Source organism: Pseudophryne corroboree, chromosome 1, assembly GCF_028390025.1.
Source record: "Pseudophryne corroboree isolate aPseCor3 chromosome 1, aPseCor3.hap2, whole genome shotgun sequence".
In the NCBI taxonomy this organism is placed as follows: Eukaryota; Metazoa; Chordata; class Amphibia; order Anura; family Myobatrachidae; genus Pseudophryne; species Pseudophryne corroboree.
In genome coordinates, this window is record NC_086444.1 from 482,530,197 (window position 1) to 482,548,701 (window position 18,505).

The 18,505-nt window shown below is 42.2% G+C and overlaps 1 protein-coding gene across 4 annotated transcripts in view; it reads left to right on the forward strand.

Moving 5' to 3' along the window:
• AGTPBP1 (ATP/GTP binding carboxypeptidase 1) overlaps positions 1–13,716 on the forward strand; it is a 455,468-nt gene extending 441,752 nt beyond the window's left edge. For all 4 annotated transcript variants that reach the window (XM_063913782.1, XM_063913781.1, XM_063913783.1 and 1 more), the window contains one exon: positions 11,225–13,716. In XM_063913782.1, the coding sequence (XP_063769852.1) occupies positions 11,225–11,429 (205 nt within the window). In that variant the 3' untranslated portion in view covers positions 11,430–13,716. The remainder of the gene's footprint in view (positions 1–11,224) is intronic.
• The last annotated feature ends 4,789 nt before the right edge of the window (positions 13,717–18,505 follow it).

The following is an 18,505-nucleotide window of genomic DNA, read 5'->3' on the forward strand; positions in this document are numbered from 1 at the left end:
TAGCTTCGGCTAGGCGTGTGTCAGAATTGGCGGCTGTGTCATGTAAAAGCCCCTATCTGATCTTCCATATGGACAGGGCAGAATTGAGGACTCTTCCTCAGTTTCTCCCTAAGGTGGTATCAGCGTTTCATTTAAACCAACCTATTGTGGTGCCTGCGGCTACTCGGGACTTGGAGGATTCCAAGTTGCTGGACGTAGTCCGGGCCCTGAAAATCTATGTTTCCAGGACGGCTAGGGTCAGAAAAACTGACTTGTTGTTTATCCTGCATGCACCCAACAAGCTGGGTGCTCCTGCTTCTAAGCAGACTATTGCTCGCTGGATCTGTAGCACGATTCAGCAGGCTCATTCTGCGGCTGGACTGCCGCATCCTAAATCAGTAAAAGCCCATTTAATGAGGAAGGTGGGCTCTTCTTGGGCGGCTGCCCGAGGGGTCTCGGCTTTACAACTTTGCCGAGCTGCTACCTGGTCGGGATCAAACACGTTTGCAAAATTCTACAAGTTTTATACCCTGGCTGAGGAGGACCTTGAGTTTGCTCATTCGGTGCTGCAGAGTCATCCGCACTCTCCCACCCGTTTTGGAGCTTTGGTATAATCCCCATGGTCCTTACGGAGTACCCAGCATCCACTAGGACGTCAGAGAAAATAAGAATTTACTCATCGGTAATTCTATTTCTCGTAGTCCGTAGTGGATGCTGGGAGCCCGTCCCAAGTGCGGACTTCTGCAATACTTGTATATAGTTATTGCTTAACTATAGGGTTATTGTTCTGAGCCATCTGTTGAATGAGGCTCAGCTGTTATTCATACTGTTAACTGGGTATAGTTATCACAAGTTGTACGGTGTGATTGGTGTGGCTGGTATGAGTCTTACCCTGGATTCTAAATCCTTTCCTAGTAATGTCAGCTCTTCCGGGCACAGTTTCCCTAACTGAGGTCTGGAGGAGGGGCATAGAGGGAGGAGCCAGTGCACACCAGATGTAGTACCTAATCTTTCTTTCAAGAGTGCCCAGTCTCCTGCGGAGCCCGTCTATTCCCCATGGTCCTTACGGAGTACCCAGCATCCACTACGGACTACGAGAAATAGAATTACCGGTGAGTAATTTCTTATTTTTTTACTCTAACCCTAACTCAACCCTCACCCAACCTAATCTTAAACCCAAGGCCAGTACTTACCTTCGGGATCTGTTGGTATTCTGACTGTCTGGATCCCACTATTGGGATCCTGACCATATTCCATTCAGTTATCCCTGCTATATCCCCTGAAGAGTATAATAGGAGAAATGACACTGGATGGACTATGCTGTTTTTAAAAGTTTGTTGTTGTGTTTTGTTTTGTTTTTTTGTTTTTTTTATAATTTCAGTTGACAATATATTTTACCCAGAGGCATTCCGACCCCTTACTGTTGTGTCAATAATGTCTGGAACCTAAAATACAGTATACCTCTCACTGATGTGCCTATGGAAGTGTAATGTTCTGTTTTGGGGCTCTTGCACATTAGTAATTGCATATGAGTTCATGCAGTACCACACATCTGATGACCATGCAAAGGGTGCAATAGGGCACTTGCATTCCATGCAACTATTTGATAGCTTAGATTAAAGTAAACATGGCAACAATATTTAATTGCTGCAATTATTGCCCTTTTACTGTATAAACTATCTAGGACAGGCATGTCCAAACTGCGGCCCTCCAGCTGTTGTGAAACTACACATCCCAGCATGCCCTGACACAGCTTTAGCATTCTCTGACAGCAAAACTGTATCAGGGTATGCTGGGATATATAGTTTTACAACAGCTGGAGGGCCGCAGTTTGGACATGCCTGATCTAGGAGGTTGTGCAGCTACTTACTCCTAGATCCCTGGTAATCACAGCACATTATAGTCAGCCTTGCATGTTTATAAGAAGTCCAGTGTAACCCCATCCTGTCTGAGGAATCGTGCTGGCGGAACACCACTAATCACCTGGGAAGATGTGATTCATTTTAACTCTTTGTTCCCCACACCAGCATGTGTATGTATAAGACTTAAAGAGAACAAGAACTCTGAGCCATCATTATTTATTATTATTATTATTATTATTATTATGATTATTATGATTATTTCCATTTTCGTTAAATGACAATAAAGAAGACAAAAAATATAATTTTTTTTTCAACTGCTGGAACTCTGTTGTGCTCTTGATCCTCATATAAGTGGTCTCATTTACAGAGGATGGTGGTAATACGCACTGTGCAGCTGTGCTCTTATTCTCATCTTTCCATGTGGCTATGTCAATGCCTTACTGTTAATATATTAGGATTGCTTAAAACTCGTCTGTGCTATGTTTTAGATCAATATAATGCATATTATTTGATTAGGAAAAGAATAAAGATGTAGCAGACTGTAGAAGCTTGCTGAGATACTTATCCGATGAAATATTTAGAAGCACTTAAAGCTTCTCAGCAAATATGTTTATCTAGCCCCACAGGAGAGTAATGAAACTGGGTGTACGTAGAGAGCTTGTTTCTTTTCCCCCAAGTAAACCCTTCAGCCTCAGGCTTCAATTCAGTCTACATTTTCTTTTTTTAATAGCAATACTGCACATAAGGGGCCCAATTCAGCGTTAAAAGCAACTTTAAAAAAAAGGAGCAAACAAGGTGCAATTTGCACCAGTGGAACAAACCTTGTCTCAGTGCAAGGGGTGCAGATGCATGCAGGGAAAATACAGTCTGTTTAGACAAGTTGCAAACATATACTGCCATTTAGAATTAGGCTAGGATACACACCTTCCCAACTATAGATCTCTGTGCACATTTTAGATCAGCCCCACCTGCAGTGTGACATGGTTTCTCCAGGTGCAGATTGCTTATTTCACTCCTACTTTTGTATCCGGCCCAAAGTGTGGTAGCAGTCACTAGAACTACCCACTTAGTGAAATATCTTACAGTGCTTAGCATAATCACTTGTATTTTAGTTGTACAGACATACAAATTGGAGTGGTATTCAGTATGCCGGCTGTTGGGATCCCGGCACTTAGTATACCGGCACCGGAATCCTGACACCCGGCATAGCGACAACTATTCTCCCTCTTGGGGGTCCACGCCCCCCCTGGAGGGAGAATAAATAGCCTGGTGTGCGTAGCGCGCCACTGTGCCTGCAAGGGGCTCATTTGCGCTCGGGCTGGGCGCCGGGATCCCTACCACCAGCATAACATACTACACCCTACAAATTGTTATATACCTTATTCCCAACCTTATCATGTCAAAAAATAGTATGGTGAATTTTGGCCTTGTGTCTGTAATTTCTGGAAATTGTGAGAAATGTTGCAAATATAAAAACTCTGCCATGGTCATTGCAGTCAAAGAAAAGTGGTTCCCACATAGTAAATTGTTTTGTGAAATTACAAGTGTAGGGTGGTGTTATACCTTTATAATAAATTAGAATTTTTATTAGAATAGATTATTTGTCCTTTAAATATAAACCGTTCCAGATATTTCATTGGTTAATACTGTAATTGGAGTACTTGTTCTTTAATTTTGCTGATTACCACCTATTTCTCATACGTCCTAGAGGATGCTGGGAACTCCAAAAGGACCATGGGGTATAGCCGGGATCCGCAGGAGACATGGGCGCACTATAAGACTTTGAATGGGTGTGAACTGGCTCCTCCCTCTATGCCCCTCCTCCAGACTCCAGTTAGACTCTGTGCCCAGAGAGACGGGACACAAACTAGGGGAGCTCTCCTGAGTTTCTCTTAACAGACTTTATTTTAGGTTTGTTATTTTCAGGGAGACCAGCTGGCAACAGGTCCCTGCATCGTGGGACCGAGGGGAGAGAAGCAGACCTACTTCTATGAGTTTCAAGGCTCTGCTTCTCAGGCTACTGGACACCATTAGCTCCAGAGGGTCTGATTACTTGGTTCGCCTAGCTGCTCGTTCCCGGAGCCGCGCCGTCACCCCCCTCACAGAGCCAGAAGAAAGAAGCCGGGTGAGTATTAGAAGAACAAAAGACTTCAGTGACGGCAGAAGACTTCAGAGTCTCAGAGGTACCACACAGTGCTCCCACACACAAGCGGCACTACAAGGGTGCAGGGCGCAGGGGGGGCGCCCTGGGCAGCAATAATACCTCATATACATGCCTGGCAAAGAGGTATACAGTGCATAGGCACTGTATACTGACCCCCGCCAGTATAAAAAAATAGCAGGACTGAAGCGCACCGAGAAGGGGACGTGGCTTAGCCCTCACAACTCTGTACAGCGCCATTTTCTCCTCACAGAGACGCTGGCCCGACAAAAACACTGTTGAACTACTAACAGTGTAAAACGAGGGGGGGGCACAGTTGTTTAGTGCACTACAGGTTCATAAGAAGCACTATATATATAAATGAGCGTGTGGTTAATGAGTTGTTGAAAGTTTCTGTGTTTTCCCTGTCAGATACTGAAATCTACCCATTATAAGCGATATCGGTGGGTGTTTTAGTACACGTGTATTGACATGTGTAAGTGCTCTGCCACAAACAGCTATGGGAATCCCTCTGTCGTCATTGCCGACTCCTGATGGTACTTGATTCAGGAGATGAAATGTCAGTATTTGTAAGCTTTTCTAAAGTAAACACTGTATGGGAGACAGTCGTATGTGGGTGACCCTGTCGGCACCAACTATTATAACTGGGTGTAAATTAACAGGATAATGTAAAAACCTATATATATATATATATATATATATATATATATTAGTGATGAGCGGGTTCGGTTCCTCGGAGACCGAACCCCCCCGAACTTCACCCATTTTACACTGGTCCAAGGCATACTCGGATTCTCCAGTATGGCTCGGTTAACCCGAGCGCGCCCGAACGTCATCATCCCGCTGTCGGATTCTCGCGAGATTCGGATTCTATATAAGGAGCCGCGCGTCGCCGCCATTTTCACTCGTGCATTGGAAATGTTAGGGAGAGAACGTGGCTGGCGTCCTCTCCGTTTAGTAATAATATTTGTGCTTATTGCTTAATTGTGGGGACTGGGGAGCAGCTGTATTATATAGGAGGAGTACAGTGCAGAGTTTTGCTGACCAGTGACCACCAGTATACGTTGTCTGCCTGAAAAATGCTCCATATCTGTGCTCAGTGTGCTGCATATATCTCTGCTCACACTGCTTTATTGTGGGGACTGGGGACCAGCAGTATTATATAGGAGGAGTACAGTGCAGAGTTTTGCTGACCAGTGACCACCAGTATTATACGTTCTCTGCCTGAAAAACGCTCCATATCTGTGCTGCATTGTAGTGTATAGTAGGAGTACAGTGCATAATTTTGCTGACCACCAGTATATAATATATAGGAGTACGGTACAGAAGGCCACTGCTCTACCTACCTCTGTGTCGTCAAGTATACTATCCATCCATACCTGTGGTGCATTTCAGTTTTGCACAGTTTGCTGACCACCAGTATAGAATATATAGCAGTACGGTACAGTAGGCCACTGCTCTACCTACCTCTGTGTCGTCAAGTATACTATCCATCCATACCTGTGGTGCATTTAAGTTTTGCACAGTTTGCTGACCACCAGTATATAATATATAGCAGTACGGTACGGAAGGCCACTGCTCTACCTACCTCTGTGTCGTCAAGTATACTATCCATCTAGATTCTATACCTGTGGTGCATTTTAGTTTTGCAGTTTGCTGACAGTGACCACCAGTATATATAGCAGTACGGTATGGAAGGCCACTGCTCTACCTACCTCTGTGTCATCAAGTATACTATCCATCTAGATTCTATACCTGTGGTGCATTTTAGTTTTGCAGTTTGCTGACAGTGACCACCAGTATATATAGCAGTACGGTACGGAAGGCCACTGCTCTACCTACCTCTGTGTCGTCAAGTATACTATCCATCCATACCTGTGGTGCATTTCAGTTGTGCGCAGTATATATAGTAGTAGGCCATTGCTATTGATACTGGCATATAATTCCACACATTAAAAAATGGAGAACAAAAATGTGGATGTTAAAATAGGGAAAGATCAAGATCCACTTACACCTCGTGCTGAAGCTGCTGCCACTAGTCATGGCCGAGACGATGAAATGCCATCAACGTCGTCTGCCAAGGCCGATGCCCAATGTCATAGTAGAGAGCATGTAAAATCCAAAAAACTAAAGTTCAGTAAAATGACCCAAAAATCAAAATTAAAAGCGTCTGATGAGAAGCGTAAACTTGCCAATATGCCATTTACGACACGGAGTGGCAAGGAACGGCTGAGGCCCTGGCCTATGTTCATGGCTAGTGGTTCAGATTCACATGAGGATGGAAGCACTCATCCTCTCGCTAGAAAACTGCAGTGCCACTCCTAGATGGGCCAGGTGTTTGTGTCGGCCACTTGGGTCGCTTAGCTTAGCCATCCAGCGACCTCGGTGCAAATTTTAGGACTAAAAATAATATTGTGAGGTGTTCAGAATAGACTGAAAATGAGTGGAAATTATGGTTATTGCGGTTAATAATACTATGGGATCAAAATGACCCCCAAATTCTATGATTTAAGCTGTTTTTGAGGGTTTTTTGTAAAAAAAAAACGAATCCAAAACACACCCGAATCCGACAAAAAATTTTCAGGGAGGTTTTGCCAAAACGCGTCCGAATCCAAAACACGGCCGCGGAACCGAATCCAAAACCAAAACCCGAAAAATATCCGGTGCACATCTCTAATATATATATATATATGTATGGTACGGTTGCATTGATATTAAAATTATATATATATTTCCCTCAGACCCCTCGGGGTTGCAAGAATATTATTTTGCCCGGTTACTACTCCCTGTTGTCGACGAATACTATGTCATTATGTCGACCATAATGTTTCCTGGTTAGATCCACAACATTGGCATTCAGTACATGTTCATACACATGCAGAACACATTAATGTCACTAGGTACCCTGCTGTTCCTTACAAAATAAAAAAAAAAATATATATATATATGTATATATATATATATATATGTGTGTGTATATATGTGTGTGTGTATATATATATATATATATATATATATATATATGTGTATATATATATATATGTATGATGTATATATATGTATGATGTATATATAGATATATGTGTGTATATGTGTATTTAAATATGTATAATCATATTACGTTTTCTAATGAATGCTGTGGTAAAGTTATTCCTTCTCATGTGCTGGTCGCTCTGTTGATAAAGCTCTAGGTCAGCCTGACGAGATGGTCTCAAATCCTCACGACGAGTCCGAGTGTTTATTCTTTTCTCGCCATGGAAATAATAAAGTGAGAGTCAACCCCTGGTCTGTTCTGGGGCCCTGTCACAAAGGATCGTATACAGGAAGCTAAGTGATATTTTAATTATATGCTTTGATATTTGCATTACATACTCATGGGGGAGTGCTTGTATTCAGGAATGGTCGGTTACCTTGGCATCCGATATAATTACCCTAGAGAGGGAGGGGATATTCCTTAAGTTGGGTCTTATCTAGAACATGCTGCCGTGCGACTACAAGAGGTATGGACCTCTTGGGTTCGCGGGCCACTTCCATGGCCCTCTCGACTAGGAGGGCGTTGTGGATTCACCAAGGGCATGCTGAGGCTGCCTCCGAGGAATACTGGAGTATCTTACCTAGGAAGGTGTAACCTGGTTTGGGGATGGCTTTGCTAAGTTGATCTCGGCAGATACCACTGGTAAGTCTACCTTCTTGACCCATGTCCCTCACAAAGGTTGGTGACGCATTTTTTGTAGGATGCAGTCATTTGATCAGTTGGATACCATTTTTTTCCCCTTCTTTGCAGGTAGAGGAAGGTGAAAAAGGTAAGAGGTCTGCAGACTTTTCAAGTTTGCAGAAGCAGATATTGTTCTCTGTTTCTACCACATCCACCGCATGTCGCTGGGTCTATCTTGCTGGAGCCCACACAGGTGGGACCTCGTCTGATACTCTTCAGTCAGTCCTGGAATGGACTTGGACCAGTGAGTTAAGATTAGAGGCCAAAGGGGGACATACTGGAGTTTCCAGTTGATTCCCCTCACTGATTTTTTCAAATTCAACTTACGATGCTCCTCTGGACGGGGAGGTAGTATGCGATGCCATACATGAGTTGGGTCAGGATCAGGACATTGTCCTGCGGTCCCTGACACAAAAAAAAAAAAAGAAGAAGCTGTTTTCAAGCTTTTTCGTACTTCTGAGCCCGGATGGCTCGGTCAGAACAACCCCAAAAAGATTTCTACACTTAGGAAGTTGAAATACAAGATGGAATCTCTCAGGGCAGAGATCTCCAACCTCTAAAAGAAGAAAGAGGGTTTAAATGTGGTTTCATTCGCATTAAGCTTACCTGGGTGATGGCAGTATGATGGTTTTCCATCAATAGTAAGAGCCATTATTATTATTAATCTGTACTGGGACGCTCTCCTGACTACGGCGATGTCTGGAAACAAGTGGTACGACTTGTTGTTTCTCTCTGACAGTCTTCAACACAGAGAATCGCTGTTGATCCCGACGACGCAGATGTCTGAGTGGGGAATAAGATTAGATACTGAACTGTTGAGAGTTTGTTTTTCCTGTGGAAAGAGATCTGAGAATCCAGAGTCGGATCAGATTTGCAACAGTGTAGACCCATTAATACGTTCCGTTGATGAAGAAGATTGTTGCGGCCTACGAGGCCATTCGGTGAGCAGGTCAAATGCCAGAGTGGTTTTTGCGGGACCAGTTGGACATGTGGTCCGGGTCTCACCTGCCCTTGCACCGGAAAATAATCCTATTTTCCAGGACCAGGATATCTCTCCTGTGGTGGCTGCACAATTCTCACCTACTGGAGGGTCGAAGGTTCGGGATCCAGGATTAGATCCTGGTGTCCATGGATACAAGTGTCCGAGGCTGGGGGCAATCTTTCCAGGGGAAGAAGTTCCAGGGGAAAAAGGTCAAGCCGGGTAGCTTGTCTGCAATAAGCATTCTTGAATCAATAGCGATTTACAACGGAACATCTTTTTCGCGATCTGCCGTCTTAATTCGGTAGGACGACTTAACAGCAGTGGCGTAGGTAAGCCGCTTGGGCGGACGAGGAGAAAAATGGCAATGGCAGAAGCCGCAAAAGTTTTCCGCTGGGCGAAAAGACATGTAAACGCTCTATTAGCGGTCTTCGTTTCGGGTGTAGACAACAGAGAAATAGACTTCCTCAGCAGACACGATCTCCATCCAGGAGAGTGGGGTCTTCATCATGAAGTTTTCGCAGAAGTGACAAGTATTTGGAGAATTCCTCAATTAGACATGATGGCGTCTCGCCTCAACGAGAAACTTCAGGGATATTGTTCCAGGTCAAGGGACACTCAACCAAAAGCAATGGACGGCCTCGTGGCACCATCTGTGTTTCAGTCGGTCTATGTGTTCCCTCCACTTTCACTCTTTCCGAGGGTGATAAACATAAGTGGAACAAAGGTTCAGGCGATCCTCATTCGTCCGGTCTAGCCAAGGAGGGCTTGGTATCCAGATCTTCAAGATTTACTCATAGAAGATCCCTGGCCTCTTTCTCTACGAGAGGTCTGGTTACAGCAAGGACCGGGCGTGTATCAAGACTTACCGCGGCTGCGTTTGACGGCATGGCAGTTGAACGCCATATACTGACCCGAAAGGGTATTTCTGGGGAGGTCATTCCCACATTGTTTCAGGCTAGGAAAGGAGTAACGGCGAAGCTTTACCACCATATTTGGAGGAAGTATATGTCTTGGTGTGAATCCAAGAAGGCTCCTACGGAAGCATTTCAGCTGGGTCGTTTTCTCCATTTTTTGCAAGCAATGCAGGCCTAAAGTTAGGCTCCATTAAAGTGCAGATTTCGGCCTTATCGGTTTTCTTTCAAAAGAGAATTGGACACCCTTCCAGAAGTTTAGACTTTCGTGAAGGGAGTGCTGCACATCCAACCTCCATTTGGGCCCCAGTGGCACCATGGGACCTTAACGTGGTGCTGCAGTTTCTTATGTCACACTGGTGGGAACCTTTACGAAAGGTTGAGTAAAAATTTCTCACTTGGAAAGTGGTCATGCTGTTGGCCTTGGCGTCCGCAAGGCGGGTGTCTGAATTAGCAGCTTTGTCTCACAAGAGCCCTATTTGATGAACCAAACTATTGTGATGCCTGTAACTACAGAAGCTTTGGCTGATTCGAAGTCTCTCAATGTAGTCAGAGTTTTGAATATTTATGTCGCCAGAGCGGCTCAGATTGGGGAAACAGAGGCTTTGTTTATCCTGTATGCTCCCAACCAAATTGGGGTTCCTGCTTCTAAGCAGACTGTTACACGCTGGATCTGTAATACGATTCAGCGGGCTCATTCTACGGCTGGATTGCCGTTACCGAAGTCGGTGATGGCCCATTCTACCAGGAAGGTGGGCTCTTCTTGGGCGAATGCCCGAGGAGTCTCAGCGGTTTAACTTTGCTGAGCAGCTGCTTGGTCGGGTTCAAACACTTTTGCTAAGTTCTACAAGTTTGATACCCTGCCTGATGAGGACCTCATGTTTGCTCAATCGGTGCTGCAGAGTCGTCCGCACTTACCCGCCCGGTCTGGAGCTTTGGTATAAACCCCATGGTCCTTTTGGAGTTCCCAGCATCCTCTAGGATGTATGAGAAAATAGGATTTTAATACCTACCGGTAAATCCTTTTCTCTTAGTCCGTAGAGGATGCTGGGCGCCCGTCCCAGTGCGTACTTTATCTGCAGCTATAGGTGGTTACACTCAGATGGTATTTCTTTTCAGTCAAGTCTATTGCTGAAGTTATTCATACCATAGCATGTGTTATTGGTCGTGTTTACACACAGGTTGTTACATTTTCGGTCAGCATATTGCTGTATATTTTTCATGCCATCGGCTGGCATTCTGTTGAACGCCACGTTTGGCGGCATGGTCGAGGTATGAGCTGGTATGACACTCACCGTGTTTAAACAATAAATTCTTTCCTCGAAATGTCTGTCTCCCTGGGCCCAGTTCTGTAACTGGAGTCTGGAGGAGGGGCATAGAGGGAGGAGCCAGTTCACACCCATTTAAAGTCTTATAGTGTGCCCATGTCTCCTGCGGATCCCGTCTATACCCCATGGTCCTTTTGGAGTTCCCAGCATCCTCTACGGACGTATGAGAAAAGGATTTACCAGTAGGTATTAAAATCCTATTTTTTGTGTGCGCTTAACTGGTATCTCAATGCATAAATATGTATATTTTCCACCTTGTGATTCCTTTTTATTGCTGTCATTTCAGCCCAACCACCCATGTTTTGGAGGATGATGAGCCCCGTTTCCTGGAAGAAGTGGATTACAGCGCGGAGAGCAATGATGAAGTGGATCCCGATCTACCAGACGTGGCTGCATTCTTTGAGCCCTCCGCTGTGGAGGATGAAGGATTCTCAGATTCTGAGCTCACACGAACTTGCTTAAAAACTGCACACAAACACACGGAATGTTAACTAAGCTTGGGCTCTGCAGGGAAGAACTGAAAGATGGAATTGGCCTTAGATAGGAGTAGTTGGACCCAACGTAAATAAAGGTGTTAAGAGGACATTGTGTTGGGTTTCATTTGGATTAACCTGCTCCTAGTCTGGGTATATATAATAGTGGCATCATTTATTCTCCTACTTATATTGCATGGCTTTCGGGAAGAATACTTTCAAACTAATTCTCCATTCTTGAACACATACTCGTGGTTGAAATGCCACGTTCTGTACTGTCCATTGTACAATGTTTATAGTACGTGTAATTTTATCTGCTGATTATTGCACTTTTAAATTTCAGAGACTTGGAAACTGAATTCACAGATTGTGTTGCTTTTGTCTTTGTTTGTTTCCGCATTCTCTGATTTGTCTCGTGTAGCTGTGGTAGCCTACAGCAGACATGTCCAAACTGCGGCCCTCCAGCTGTTGAGAAACTACACATCCCAGCATGCCCTGACACAGCTTTAGCATTCTCTGACAGCAAAACTGTGTCAGGGCATGCTGGGATATGTAGTTTCACAACAGCTGGAGGGCCGCAGTTTGCACATGCCTGGCCTACAGTATCAGTTTGTAAACTGTTTTTCTTTTACGGAATGTTGCTACTAGATTTTGTTTCCTCCAAGATGTTTTAGGATTGTTATTACTAAAGTTTCCCTTATTATTTTGTTATTGCAAAAGGTTCTAGGATGTATTTTTTTTTTACATTTCAGCTACTTCTTTCACACAAGTGGATTGATTACAAGTACACAAATCAGATATATAAAAATACTAGAGATGAGCAGGTTAGGATTTACTCGGTTCTTTACACCAGAATTATCGCCATTTCTTATTTTCTGGATTTTTCTTATTGGCTAACCAAAAGATGTGACATCCAATAGCCAATAAGGAGATTCGGGTAAATCCGAGTAAAACCGAACCCGCTCATCTCTAAAAAAAAAAAAAAAAAAAACCCACAAACAGTACATATGTTTAAATTGCTACAAATCTCAGTTTTACATTTATTCCACATAACCTTAGTTATAATTGATCTGTTGTTATGCTGTATGTGATATCCAATGTGTAACATTGCTTTCCTGTCGCATAATTATACAATTAGCAATTTGCCATCTACTTTCACGTCTGAAAACAAGTAGTATACAGATGACCAAACTTAGGGTGGTTTAGTCGCTGGGCTCATCTATCCAGCGACCGGCTTTCTGTCACATACTGTACATACTTACATGTGAGGGCAAATCTGAAAACTGTGGTGCCCAAACACAGACTGGCCAGGTCATAGGGACAGGTAGCATGGTTGGATGATGACTACTTTCATAATTGGATGTTGCCATTGGCCAAATAAGTGAAGTGAATCGGCCACCTCAGTCATCATCTGAAACATCTGGATTGCTTGTCTTTTTGTGCCCATGTATGCACCAATATGTGTGCAGTTTAAAACTACGTAATTTACCTGCAAAATGTTATTTATTTTATGTTTCTGCATCCTCCACTGTATATTTGTTTAAGTGACCTGTGTTATTTGTGTGTATATATTGTTTAAGTGACACCCCATTAATAAAAATGAATGTTTTTTTATTACGGGCGGGCTTGTCAGTAGGACTATCCTGTAGGCTATCCTATCTCCACACTTCCAGTAGTGCAGCCACATTAGTTGGCTCCTGATATGACCTGAGGTACAGTAGCTAGTTGATTGACAAGCCTTACTATGCACAAGGACATTTTTAACATAACTTTTTTTTAGTTTTGCCATTCTTTGCTCTACAGTTTGGAATAAAAACAGATCTATAGTCAAGCAAAATACCTACTCCATGTAGTTTTTATGTTATGTTACCAAAAGTAAGATTAGTAGATAATGTACTTGATTTGTATTTGTTTGAGTGGTAATTTATTTATTCATTGAATTGCGCTCTTGTCTGGATTATGGTTTGACTTTTAATTGTAGAAGTTCATTGCACATTTTGCACAATTTTTTTGTAAGGGTCAATATACATTTAGAGTATGGCTGGTATATAGTGGTCTATGGAAAGGAATGGTTTGTGTCTACTTATATATGCCTATCATAAATAATTATCTACTTACAAATTGTAACAGAACTCTGCAAAGTTTAAAAGAATTTTGTTGTACTCCCAATGTGGTTGGAAAATATGGTGTCTTTTAGGATATTTTAATTTCTGTCAAGTTATGGAAACTTATACAAATGAACTTTTTACTTGTTACAAGATATTTCAAATAGCAACAGTATTAAAAGTATCATTTATAACAAAAATATGCTGCATTTTGTTCTGTTCTAGTCTGCAGATTATTATCTATCCAGAAGGTAATTAGAAGCAATGGAATTGGACATTTTGTAATTTATGCTTAATACTGCTTGATAATGCCATGGTGCTACCCATGGCTATCAAATAGATTGGTAATTTAATTGCAGTATTATTTTACAGAGCCAATATAGTCAATTTTATAAAAATTGGTTCATTTGAGAATTTTTGATTACTGCACCCAGACAAACAGGTAAACATTATATGAAAATTGTTTCAGGGCAGAACAATGGGCCCTTCCTTAGTGCAGTATGAATGTACATGATATTGCACTGAGGAAGGGCCAATTGTTCTGACCAGAAACGTTTCCTATTTTTTTTTAATGGTATTTGGTATTGATTTTTGAAATATTACATTCCTTGGCATGTAGCCCTTGATTGCCAAGAACACTGCCTCTCCACGAAGGAGGTCCCTTTGTGGTTCATCACTACACCGAACTTATTATAAAAATCTAACATTATACTTCATAAGCACTTTGAATTTTATAATCCAAAAAAACCATGCTGAGATATACAGACAATTGGCCCAGTATCATAATAAAAGAAAGTCCCAAAATGACAGTGATGTCGGGTAATAATTCTGTTGACATTATAAGACACGATGGATAACACAGTAAGATGCGATACAAGGTTTACCAACTGCTTAATCAAAGCAGTTGATTCAGAGGTCTATTTACTAAGCCTTGGACGGAGATAAAGTACCAGCCAATCAGCTCCTAACTGACCTTTTTCAAACCCATGTCAGCAAAGGGAGAGGAAAGGAAGGCTCTTGTGTGGGCGCACTCTTAAATAATTGAAATAAAGTTTTAGTTATACATGATGGTTAATAAAATGTAACTTTTAATGGATATACATTATAAAGAATATCTCATGATTACCCATAAAGCAACATAGGATCCAAAAAATAAATGTGATTTAAAATGAATATTAAATTGAAAAATTTGAAAGAAATTGTTTTAAAAAATGATGGAATGTTCTGGTCCTGTCTCACAGGATGTGATAAGAAAGGCTGTAGAAACTTTGCTGTTCTACATCCGTTTCAGCCCGACCAGTACAGAAAATCTGTATTGTTGAGACCAAAATATGGTCAATTGTCAAATATGAGAGAGCTGGACAAGTCCGGCAATGGATAGTGAGACATTACCCACTTCCCATCAGTCACCAACCAAATGCACTGTATAATTTATTGCTCAGAGGGTCTGGAGCACTTGTATAAACAGAGTATGCATACAAAGGGTAGGGATATTTTGGAAAAGAATGAAAACAAGTGGTGATACTGCTGTTGGTGTCAGATAACGCACATCACAAGGATATCCTTGTGATGTGAGCCGGGAGGTTTATTGTGACTTTTTGTATAATTCAATGATTCATTTTAGGACATGTCACGAAATGGATTTTGTGTTTTATTTTTTTGTGACTGTCCTAGGATAGGAAGAAGTTTGACTATGACAAGCCATGTAAACATGTGTTCTAAAGTGCACCTTATGCTTTCTACTATAAAATTACTTGTATTGACCATTAGACCACATCTCCTTTGTATAAAATTGATGTTAAAATTGAAACTGGAATTAAGAGACTATTGGTGTTTCATTTACAGTAAGGAAATTTGACGTTACTTTAATCCAAGCAATTATATTAAAACCTTACCGAATTTGTTAATCTAAACAGACATTACATCTTTGGTTTGTCCTGTGTTACATATTTAAGAAAGCCTGTCACAAGTTCTGGCTTTTGCACCATGTCATAGTTTGTTCCGCATGGCTTATAGACGTTCGGAGCACCACGCTCAGACTGATTCACAAGTAGATGCAGACTGGATGGCTGCTGCGTCTTCGGTATCAGCGGATCTGAGAGCTCATGCTAATGCTGTAGGAGCCATCTTGTAATAAGACGCACACTGCCGGCTTCTCAGATCCGCTGCCTGTGTCCAAACGAGGCATCATTATGAACATGACAACCATCATGCTGATCATTGAACATATGAGCAACCCCGAGTTTGCTCAAAATGTCCACCACAACTGCTGCCAAGGCCAGTGAATCTGCATCTGAGGACGCAGTTGCTGGCTTAGGCATACCACAAAAATGTTGCGGACACGCCTCTGTTTTACAAATGTGCCGGTTATTGCCCTTAAGTGCCTGCAGCCTGTCAGTCTGCTATGAACACCACACAGCGACCAGGCTGTGACACATGTGCACTGTGACTCTGGCAAAAAAATATTGGTCATTTGCATCAGGATAGCATCCACCTCTAAATTAGGCTGTTAGTGTGGATATATGGCTTGACCCTTTGTGAATACAGGCCAGTGCTCGGTTTTAGCATTTATTCTGGGAAATACTGTACATCCACATGACATGCTGGTTGAGTCCAAGTCCATTGCTATAGTCTTGACCTTGCCTAATGTTCAAGCAGAGTTATGCAGAGTTTACCTAAGCATGAACAGTAGGAACTATAACAAATCGGTGGACAGAAATGAATTGGCTAGGTTTCAGACATTGCAGGCCAGCTTGGAATAGTAGTACACCAGGTCGTAGACTATTGTATCCCTTCAACCAGTTTAGGAAGGAAGGCGGTAAAGACAAGACACCTGAGCAGTAAAATAATGCCTGGTACCTGTGAGCTGTGAGATACACCTATGCCTATTAAGTGGGACCAGGACATGTAACATGGATATAAAGGGAACTACAGAGAATGACAGTGTGGAAGTCATGACGCAATGACAATCGTACTCTGGGCAAGTCCTTTACAGTGCTTTACATTTCTATACTAGAGCTGAGTATTTACTCTAAATATTAAGTGTGTGTTGGAGGAGTTAAATAAATCAGTGCATTTTATCCAGTAATGGTCTGGAGCCAGTTCTATTAACATCTGACATATGTACAATACAGCTTGCTGGACAAGAATGAATGGAAATAAACTTTTATTAAAAAACTACCAAATTGTTGAGTATGGCTGAATAGAAAAGTAGCCCAAAATTTCCAGAGTCCACCCTATAGAGAGGGAGTGCATTTCGAAAATAGTCTGCTGCTCTGGAGCTGTGTTGTAATTAAAACATGAGAGAAATGGTTTGCAAAGCTTTGTATTGAAATATATTACTCAATTACAACCAAGTCATGGTTATGGACCCATATAAAATGCTTCTTATATACTGTAGTCTACTAGTTACTATGTAATGAGATTTTCCCCAGCACACCAAGGTAGCAATACGATTTTAAAAACTACATGGTAGTTGACAATTCAGAGATCTTAATTACATATATTTGCATAACTATGGTAAGCATCCAGGCCAACGTCAAGGCTTCTCTGATACTGGACATCCCTACACTGCATAACACAATTAATGAAATATGTAACATATATTACACTAGTTCAATTTAACAATCTTTATTGTACTTGCAAGCACACCTAGATAAACGTGATCGGAGAAGCAGGTAATGAAAGGAAAGTCGGAAAGCTGGAGTGCACACAAAAAGCAGAGTGGCAGTACTAATAGATAAGAAGTCTTATAGAAAACACATTGGTTACAAGTTTTGCAGGCACACAGGATACCATCAAGATCTGCAAATTCAATTTATCCAGGTCAAGAACATATTCTCGGATGAAAGGAACCCAACCATGTTACACCATAGCCTCCCCCAATGGTCTGGCCAAGAGTGTTGGAAAAGACACGATTTTAAAAGTCACAAAGCTGCAATTTGCTTTTGGCTAGAGTTAAAATTACATACCCCTGCTGCACCAACATAGTCCAATATACTTCACAGAGAACAGGACCTCCCCAGGTTTGCCAGTATACAGTACCTGGTGCCTAGTAACCCATGGAACAGTGTTGCCCTATAGTTGACATGAAGAATACTGCACACATGAGTAGTGCATAGTAGTGTATTAGCATCAAAATACTAGACACCTTGGGTTCAAATGTTGCAGTGTGCCTGAAAAAGCCACATGAATGGATAAGGCTGGTTGCTAAAAGATCAGTAAAGTTTAAACATTAATATGGGTGATGGGAACTCTCCACTGGATTTCGATTTAGGTCTGATCATTCTGTCACAGATGGTCTCGAAGAGTATTGGAAATTGTCAAAATGATAATAATGGTCTTTATATACTTGCAAACACACTCTGATAAACAAGGTTGGGGATCCATTAATGCTGAAGAGGCAGATATGGGGTAGGAAAGTGTCAGATAACTACTCTTTTTGTTTATTTTATATGCTATGCAGGGGCTCTGAAATTGCCACACACCACCAGTTGTTTCAGGTCATATATATGGTGTTTTCAAAACCACCCAAAAACCGTCACCGCCCATTAAGGTTTCCTCCCAGTAGTCTGGAAATGAGAAGCTCTGTTCAGAGGTTTGCTCATCCTGGATGGACAGCATCCAGAAATCCCACAGGCCTGAATTTTGGTGATACCACTTTCAGTACATTTTGGATTTGGATCGGGCTGGACCTTTGGTGGTGAAAGAACAAATAATGACTCTGGCCTGGGATAAGGGGGCTCAGATGACTGCAGCATATATAGTGGCCCTTGCCTGACTGAGGGGTCTCCGAGGGTGGCATATTAATGTGCATGGCTGAGGGGGCTCCTAGGATGGCATATAAAGGTGCATGGCTGGGAGGACTCCTAGGCTGGCATATAAAGATGCATGGCTAAGGGCTCCATGACTGGCATATAAAGGTGTATGTCTCTGAAGTTGGCATATAAAGGGGCAGGACTGACTGGACACTGAAGTAGTCCTATAAAG